Genomic DNA, 9,620 nt, shown 5'->3' with positions numbered 1-9,620 from the left:
AGACTTCGCAGTTTGGATGCTTGAGAAGGTCCTGCAGCCGTGTAACAAAACAGCTTGTACAGTAGCCTAATACACACGTCTTCTGAGATTCAAAGATATACCGCTTGGCCCCACAAATGTTCAAACTTAAAAAAACACGACATGGCCTTCGAAGATCTGTGAACTGACCTCATCTGTCACATTAAAGTTAGAACTTCTGCAGCTCTAACATAGGTAAAAACGCTCGCCGTCTTGGATTGTCTCACCTTGGATTTTAGGTGGCATGTTCAGCGACTGCATACTCAGAAGCATTAGTTTGATCTGTGTGGGCGATAAAAGCACGGATACGTCGTCTAAGAGCGAGTAGGCCATATTCTTCCTTGAGGAGACGAGAACGAGGTCGTCTGCGTATTCCAGATTGACAAGATCTTCTTCACAAGCTATCTGAATATCAATGTTTTGGAAACCTTCCAGCATTATTATCGATCACGAAAGTGAATCGGAATGGAGAGAGTGCGCGTCCTTTTTTCGCATAACAGTTTGTGTACATGAGCTTTTGGAGAGCGCTCCGTATACTCTAACAGGCCTGAAATTCTGAGAATAATAGTAAAACATCCTATTGACAAAACTCTGCGGCACTGCTTGCTGAGAAAGGGTATCAAGGAAGGACCGGCCAGCAGAGTGAAATGTTCCGTGAAAATCCAGAAATGCTAAAGATTTGGGCTAGTTTTACCAAATTCCACGCGGTTGATTATGGACCATTTGGTACACAAAAATATGTTAACTTAGACAAGTAATTCTGTGAATCCCCACAGAAACGTCCAAAGGACAAACACCACTGATTGTCCGTCACAGATGGTGGTGAATTCAGTTGCCTTGGTTTGATAACCAGGCGCCTGTGTCACTATATTGGTTGTGATTATAAACTGCTTAGTCCAGGCCAACCGACACAAATAAATTGCTCTTTTTCGTGCGTATTGCAAAGATCACTATTCGGAGATTTGAAATGCTTGGTATTAGACTTTGATCTGAAAAGAAAAGCATGCGATGGAGAAATTCGAAAGCACTGTAAGCCTATGTTGGATAGAAACTTTTTGTTTTGTACTGTTTACTAACAAGGACTCTGAAGCGTGCCGTAGTCAAACATTCACTGTGTAAATTTATTCTATTCAGATGTTACTGTTTCCCATAGCCCTTCAAAAAGTTTCTAGGTAACTAGACTATTCTGAATTACGAGCAGAAAGCTATTTTTATTGAACGAGGTGTAAGATGATATTCCACAGTTCTCACGTGACCTTGAAGAGCTAGCCTCGCTATTATCACCAATCCCAATGGTGTCAGCAATTTTTTTCTTGAATTTATGAGAAACCAGTTTTCTGAATCAATTCTCGGGGTTGAAATGAAGAAAAATGGGGTCAAACGGTTTAATGTGAATAAATGCTTTCAAACAAAGTACTAGGTGAACTCAAATAAGGCACTTCCTGAAGTGAATCGCCTTGGAACTGATAAAGAATCACTAAAAAACACTGCCCTTTAGATTTGTGTGAGGGTTTCTAACTAATGAGGCGCCGTTTCTTACTTCGGTATGAGGTCCACCATTTGCTCAGCCAAGTAAAGAAGCCTCCCCTTGTAAAGGAGCATTTTTAGCCTGAAGTGATGATCATTGACCTCCCTGGATGATGCGTTTAGTGGTTATTTTTAACCATAAACACCCATCTCATATACGTGCTTGCCTGATGAGTCTCACAACTAACTTATTATGTTAATTAATCGAGAGGCATACGTTTTTTGGGTGATATCATTTTGTGGGATATTGCTCACGGTTGTTTCAACAAAGTCTGCACTCAGAGTGAGTGCTATTAACTCAGCAAACATGCAAGGTGCGAAACTCAGGAAAATGTGTGGCGCGCAACAGAATGACTGGACGAATGTGTTCACAAAACATATTCCCAATGGATGAAACGACGGAACATGTGAAATCGGTCTCCATTTATGGAGCACGAGGATATCACGGCCTGGGCTTGTTGGCAAAAACTCAGTGCTTATGTATGAGCATATTTATAGATTGGAGTATGAGTAGCAGAAGCCCGTTCTGTCTAAAGAATATCCATAGCGATGTTCTCCTCAATGCGGCCTTCGAGTTGAGTTTGGATTCTACAGATTTCCCTTCCAAAGTACGAGTCCCCATAGTACACTGTCTGCCTCACATGGATTATGGTGAGGGAAACTCAAATAACTAAGCAACAAAAGCTAAACAAAAGTTTCCTGGAATCTTCGGGCTCGTTGACTTTTTCTGGTCAATTGCGATGGACTTTGGTTTTTCTGGAGGCATTGTCAAAAGCCGGTCATTCCTTTAATGTCAAAAGTTAGCTGTAGAGAATCACAATGGAGACAGACATACTGAACTTCAGTCTATTTAGGCTATTTTGGGGAGGGTGCAATTGATGAAAAAATGAGCACTGAATCAAGAAGTTAATGGATTCACGGCGCTGGATTTAGAATCTCTGGAGACCTGTTCGCCAAACCGAGTTACAGTTCTTGAGTTGGTGACTCCCAGTTAGCCACCAAATAAAACTGTGCACAGTATCCTCGTATTCGAGTACATTAAAAGCCGAGGGATTCAAAATTTCTAGATTATTATCCACCCTTTAGTTTTATTTAGGTCACAAACAAGCATAGTTGTAGAATAAACGCCATGTTCGAACAATGTCCTGATAATTGAGTCGTGAGTCCCGGAGTTCTGCTAGAACCAACCGACCAACCAATGCCCTAGGGGCAAATTAAAACTTCCTACACACTCTACAGCCACGTTAACAAGTGTTGGAAAGTTGCGACAGTTAACTTAACTCTCTGATTTGCAATGTAGAACTATGTAGAATCCTATTTTCTTTTTGTGTTCCCTAGGTTGGATTAAGAATCCTTCGAATCACAGTGGTAATCCCTATCGTTTGTTTTTAACCCTATTTGGCAGCATCACCAGCCGACTCTCAGGGCTGTAAGAGTGAATACGATCCATTTGGCAAATCTTTCAACTGGTATTCGGCGAAGAACATCATAGCCGACGTGGTTAGTGAACCCGGTCATCGACTACCTGGTATCCAATCTTGCAAACTATCATATAGATTCCCAGGTTTGTATTCAATAGACATCAGTTCCATTTTGGAAGTTTATTCTGTTCAAGCCTAAGGAGGCATTATTGAACGCGAAAAGGTTGTTTGAACCCTGACTCATGAAACTAGACCTATTCAGAAGAGTATTTGTGAATGGTCCGGTCCAGCACAAATGCCTTGTTGCAGCGTAAGGAGGAAATTCATCCATGTAGTTACTGTAGTTTTAAAGCAAACCTGCACACATTTCAGCCCTGGATTTTCCGATTTTTTAACGATGAATGCAACCAGTATAGGTTCGCACATGCAAATCTTCCGTTATCCTGAATGTGCACTGATTGTTTGAAAAAGCTAATCATGGGACGCAATTCTCAGATGACCGAAGTTGCCTAGCGACCACAATATAATTATCATTAAAAACGAACTACTTGATGGTATTCAAGTAGGCACCGCACTAAAGAGATTTTCAGTGAAGAAGAGGGATACGGTCAAGATCTGACAAGCTATTGGACTCTGGGTACAATATTTTTCTGAACAGCATGTCAACACATCACTTCCGATCCTCTAGGCACCCTGGATTTCTGTTGTAAATCTGCGGTAAATTATCTACCCTCAAATGGACTGTTCGAGCCATGAATGATCCTTTGTGACCGGTCAATACGCATTCTTCGTTACTTTGCCTCATAAATGTGCCTTGAGATTTGGAACCATGTTTAAACAAGAAACTAAACTATCTGAATTGCGTAGCCAAAAGATCTGCTGCTTTGTACACTTGTAGGGAATTGGAAATACAGAAACGTTCGCCAGCACCAACGATGAGTAAACCTTTTTGTTTCTTGCGATTGCATTCATGGGTAAACGGTTAAACTTTACGCTTATGTGCATGGAAATAATGGAAGACCTCCCCTGATAAATTAGTACAACCAGATGAATTAAAGACCAGGTGTACCTACACAAAGAAAATATGCCAGTACATACAAGAGATGTTGTTAGTCTATAGAGTATCTCAGCAACCGGTGTCAGGTGATTTCCAATGCGGTCAAATCTATCATAGCCACACTGATGATTTCATCTATCCAAGCAAGAAGGGGATTTTATCCAGCATTGTTGAAAATTAACAGGTCACTAGTTGTGCGTTTGTTTCCGATGGCATGTTTCTGTTCAGTTTTTTTTTGCTTCAGTTTACTTTACAATTTCAGCTGAACGAACATGATGACGTTACCAAGAAGACATGCGTTCGTATCACTCTCGTTTGAACTATCCTCATTCTGGCTAGGCTCAACTATTTTGGTAGGAACACTAGACTCGAATTTGTTATTACTACAAGTCATCAAATGTGCCCATCCTCAATCGCACCGAAATTTGTATTTCAAATATCTACATATGAGACAAACTTATCACAACTACTCAACCAGGCCGCACTGGATGTGCCTGAATAACCATTCATGAGCAAGGGGCTTCCTTCAAGGTCAAGGAAGTGATTGGTTTGTTCATCACATACAGTCGCACACATTCTGCACTATGCAGTAGATTTAGTTGTTTTGAATGACCTCAGAGTAACGAGAACATCAAGTCACTTAGGGCTCTGTTGAAAACTGCGCTATTCGGTAGGCAGGCAAATAGTCACTTATGAATGATCAATACCTGACGCACGGAACTCCAAACTCCAGTACTAGATCCAACACATAGAATTGTTATTTTTTAATGGGCATTTACTCCGCCAAGAACGGCGTTGTTTCAGCAGATCACACACAAAGACAACCTCCAGGATTTATGGATCTGTTGTTATGCCATCCTTTTTTAACCGGTGGTGGCTGGCTGTCAACCACTAAACCAAGCAAGTGAACTGAACCTTTACCCATCTGTATTGATATAAACAACGGCCAATGAAAGCTATTTTGTGGAAGCTCATTAACAGCATCACTTTTACTAGGGCATCGGCACATACCACTGATGAAACATGCGAGTAGTATCTGGACTGATGCCAAAGCTCCGTCCCCGCATAAGATGAAAGGTGAAGGTAGGCAAACACCTAATGGAACCGCTTTGCAGTTTTTGATCATTACTGTCTATTATTCAAAAAAACCGTCCAGGAAAGTTAGCGGGGACGCTTGAAAACGCCCACTTTCCATAAACTCTGTGCAGATGCGATATTTACTTCCGAGTCTAATGACATGTAATCGCTTGGTTCATGTTCACAAATGATCAGAATCGCAGTGGATAGCGTTAACACTGCCGGTCGCAGCATGCTTTTCGAGCTGCTAAAATGAGCCATATCTGGATATATTGTGTGTGCAATTAGGGAATGTTGGCTACTTCCCCGGAATCAGTTGGCAGCCAGCGATCATCAAACAGAATGAACCTGCTGCCTACGGGTAATTCATGTGACCCCACCTAATATTTAAGTTTCTTTTTTACAATAAAGCTGATTAAGCTGGGATATTCAGTTTTACGTAGCTAAAAAACAAATAAATCATTCAGTGATAATTGTGTAACTGACATGAGGTGAGAAGAGACCACGAAGACGGAGCCACTGTCAGAATTCCCAGGTCTAGGCAGGAGAAAGTGACAAGATAAGGTCAATTTCCCACAACGAACCTTTCATAAAGCAGCCTCAAGCATTTACCGCCAACCGATTTCGATTTCTTTGAAATAAAATGCCGACTTGCTTTATATCAGGTTTTCTACTGTCCCTTCATCTGATTAAATAGTTTACGTATATTTCCCATTGTTTTCGTCATATGCTGAGGCCATAAATGCATGCTTCCTTTAGGATATCAGCAGGGCATGGACAAACGTCTACGTTTCGTCACTTGCATATTCTCGTGGTTCCGATGAACTTTGTCGATCACTGAGGAAATCCAAACGTGCTACCTAGGAACGACCTTAGTTTTATTCTCCTCACATTTCATCTGTTTTTCATTGTACACGACTAAATAACGGTTTAGCTCGCAGTATTTCAACCCACCTCTGGTCTCACAAAATACGGGTTACGAGTTTGCTGCCAGCTACACCTGAACTCTGGACACCATTTAAATGGTAAAGACGATGACAACAGTGACTAATGTGTTAGGATAATACCAGGAGCGGTTTTCGGAGCGGAACAATTCAGACTATAGATCGGAAAGACATGGACTTTTCGGGAAAAATGTTTTTGAAGGCAACAGTCTGCTTATAACTTTTCACCAATTTACGAGCACACTGTTGCAACGCATTTTGAAGGCAACAGTCTGCTTATAACTTTTCACCAATTTACGAGCACACTGTTTGCAACGCAAACAGGCGCGGTACATACTGTTGGGGTATTGGATGACGGCTTAGATGTGTCAAAAATGTGGTCGCACTCGTCGGTACGAAGCAGGTAGTGCGCGACCACCACCATTAACCCAAACGACTTAAAAAAGGGACCAATAACATGCAAAGCCACAGTAGATTGTAAATGTACTTATTCGTAAGCCGGTACATGAGCGGGCGAAATCGTGTAGCATACAAACATCTCATTGCGCTAATTAAATGGATATTTTCAGTAAAGCTTGAACATGAACCAGCTGTAGAACAGAAACCGCAGCATGACAATGCCAAGTAGATCGTCCCCGCTAACAAGTAATGCTTTTAACAGGAGGCTGTGTGTTGTCTTTGCTTGCGCCACGGTGATTTGCTTCCATTGGGTGAGCCTAGACTGTACTGTCCACTGTCTGTGTCAAAACCACTCCAGTTTATCGATTCTCTCTATTCACATGCCAGTGCAGCAGTTGCTAAGACGCGTGCATTCCTAGGACTCACCGGAAACTAGGAAAGCCAGTGAAAAAACACCTACTCAAGCAAAATTTTCGTCCTGTTGGCTCATTCAGATTTGACCTGGAAGGGATCAAACCTCAAATAATCGATCACCAGGCTTTTGGTCTTTGCTTTTGTTATATCTGCTGTTTCGTCGGCCCGTGGTATCTGCTGCTGACTCGCTCCAGTGCCTAGTGTCGGAGAGAAAAGACTCACAGAAGGGAACACAACAGCTATATTCCAAACAAGCGAGTGAGTGAGAGAGCGAGAGCGAGTGCAAAAGTTACAACAGCCCCACGCTATTTAAAGGGGAATTTCTGACATTGATCCAGGCTGTCTGATAGGCGTTAGTGATCACCCATCAACATCGATCGTGCCTCTGTGAAAAGCCTGAACGTTGATCACATTCGGTCGTGCTTCTGTGGCGCAGAGAACACTCATCAGGTTTTACTGAATCGATCGAATGATTGACTTGCCTGGATGCTTGCCGGCTTTCCAGTTGAGCTTTTGGTGAAGCAGTAGGTTCCGGGCGTTCTGAAGTTGATTTCAGGAATCTGACCTTCCTGATAGTTTTACGCATCTTTTCTAATCACATCGGGTAGGAGTTGTCCACATGTCAGTTTCAACTGTTTCCAAGCGTCGACTATCCCTTTCGTTGTATGAGGGCTGAATTTCCAGTATGCGAAATACGTACTTCCCGCAATATTTTGAATGCCTTGGTGCAGTCATGCTTCAGCGTTTTACTCAGTAAACAGAAGAAGCTCACTGATTCCAGACAGTTCTTGATGTTTCTCTATATAGTTGCTCTACGCCAGCATAACTGCTCAGAATGAGGTCCATCGTTGGTCTGATATGCTATCACGAGTACTTGAAAAATTTGCGAAGTACTTGTTCTTCATAGCGCGCGATTAACTACACAAACATGTGAGAGTGCAGTTTCAGTTTCTACATGAATCTCCACGTTCCTGAACTCGAATGCCTATGGGAGAGAGAGGCGATTATTGAGCTGTCCTGGTAAGTGGTTTGGGAAGTACCAATCAACCCCTTTGAGATTTTTCCATTGAAGTACTCAACCAATTTTTCAGGCACACAGTTTACCGAGCTCATGTTGGATAACTATGTGCAAGGCTGATCTGTCCGTTCAGTACTATCCCTCAAATACACCGCAAAAAGTTTCGAACCTCATCTTCAAAACATTTACGTGAGTCGAAAAGAATAATGTTCGCATAGCTAAACATATTGTCACTCTATTTCGGGTCACTTCATCTTTTATTTAGTGAATTCCACAGCAATGCTGTGTAGATCTTCCCAAAAATACCCTGGTCAATACCAGTCATTGGATAACTGTATCAAATGCTTTCTGAACTTTCGTGACTGTACTTCACCCGTTTCTTCCCTGTTCAGTCCTCACGTATGTTCTTCAATAATGCAGATGCGAATGGGGAGGCACAGTTGTTTGCACACCAATCCATGCTACGGAGCCGAGATTAGGTGGCACGTGATGAAGTGGTCTCCTTACCTTTTTCTTTGATTATTCTCTCAGGCCATTTCGACTTCAGACTTGCAGTTTGAAGAGATTTAACATCCTTGTTTATTCATTTCACGGCTGGATTTTTCTGATAAGGTTAAAGAAGTTGCTGAAGAAAGCCGACGCATTGGATAATGGGGAAGACGCGCCAGATAAATACGGTAGGGGCTTTCGTACTCGGTTAAATTAAGACGCCGAATCTCAAAATATGCCTGTTCAACATTAGTGAAGAAAGACCTCAGAGTGGGTGCGGTATTTCCGACTTGTTCCGGCAGTCTGTCCGTTACTTGGTCTGTCTGACGTGTTGCTTAAAAGCATTGAGGTAAATTTCACGCCCTTTGCGGTTCCACGCTCCTGAATGCTTCTCCACATGCATGCAAACGGTTATAATGCCCCTCAGAATGGAACTCAACGGTCCTGTCTGTAGCATCCTAATGGGATACCAATCGTCGGTTGATATTATTCTTTATATTGCAACAGTCAGGGCTATCCACTAGAGTTCCTGATTCTTGTTTAATCCGACAGCTGCGATGTGCATTACAGACAACCGGTGAAGTTACCTAAACGGAACAACCTTACCTATTGGTCGTTGGCTTGTTCGCTGAGCTAAGCAATTTGGTTGCAAACGTTTCATCATCAATCGAGGTGACATCATCAGTGCGTAGTTGTGCGTAGCGGTGGGTTGGTGGTTGTGCGCTCAGTAGTGTTACGTGTGTGTTGATATACGTGCTGGTAGCCGGGGGTGACCTTTGACCACGATTCGTTATTCAATCGGGCGGTTCCATTGGTTGTTCTTTTTATCCCGTGTCCTCATTCGCCGATGCCCATGTAACCCTTGAACTTGGCTTTCCTCGCCGTCGTAGACTGGTCGATGTTGGAGTGACCTTTGTCCTTCCGAGTTCCGGCTTATGACCTTTATTGATTTGACTCCGAGGAGTTCCTTGTTTCTTCGTTTGTGAATCAATTATTCGGTCCTCCTTCAGTGTTCCGGTTGCGATGTTGGTCTTTTGCACGTAAAGGTACGTAAATTGGATCCAGTTGGATGCACCGGTTGATTGAACCTGCCGTAGAGTACCATGCTTCCAGAAATTTTTTTCCGTGTCGCGTGTCTCCGTATGCCAAAATTTTCGCGTTTTCCAGATTGAATTTGTGGCTTTCCTGGTCCTCGTGTATAGATATCAAGGACAGGGGGTCATGCCTCCTGACAGCCGCGTTGTGTTCCTTTATTC

The 9,620-nt window shown here is 42.6% G+C and overlaps 1 protein-coding gene across 1 annotated transcript in view; it reads right to left on the bottom strand.

The window, feature by feature from the left end:
* Positions 1-458: 458 nt before the first annotated feature.
* T265_07709 (hypothetical protein) overlaps positions 459-9,620 on the bottom strand; it is a gene marked incomplete at both ends in the record, with an annotated part of 61,734 nt that continues 52,572 nt past the window's right edge. Inside the window, one exon of the mRNA XM_009173305.1 lies at positions 459-565. Within this exon, the coding sequence (XP_009171569.1) occupies positions 459-565 (107 nt within the window). The remainder of the gene's footprint in view (positions 566-9,620) is intronic.

Source organism: Opisthorchis viverrini, assembly GCF_000715545.1.
Source record: "Opisthorchis viverrini unplaced genomic scaffold opera_v5_184, whole genome shotgun sequence".
Classification (NCBI taxonomy): Eukaryota; Metazoa; Platyhelminthes; class Trematoda; order Opisthorchiida; family Opisthorchiidae; genus Opisthorchis; species Opisthorchis viverrini.
The sequence above is the reverse complement of the archived record's forward strand: the minus strand, read 5'-3'. Positions and strand labels throughout refer to the sequence as shown.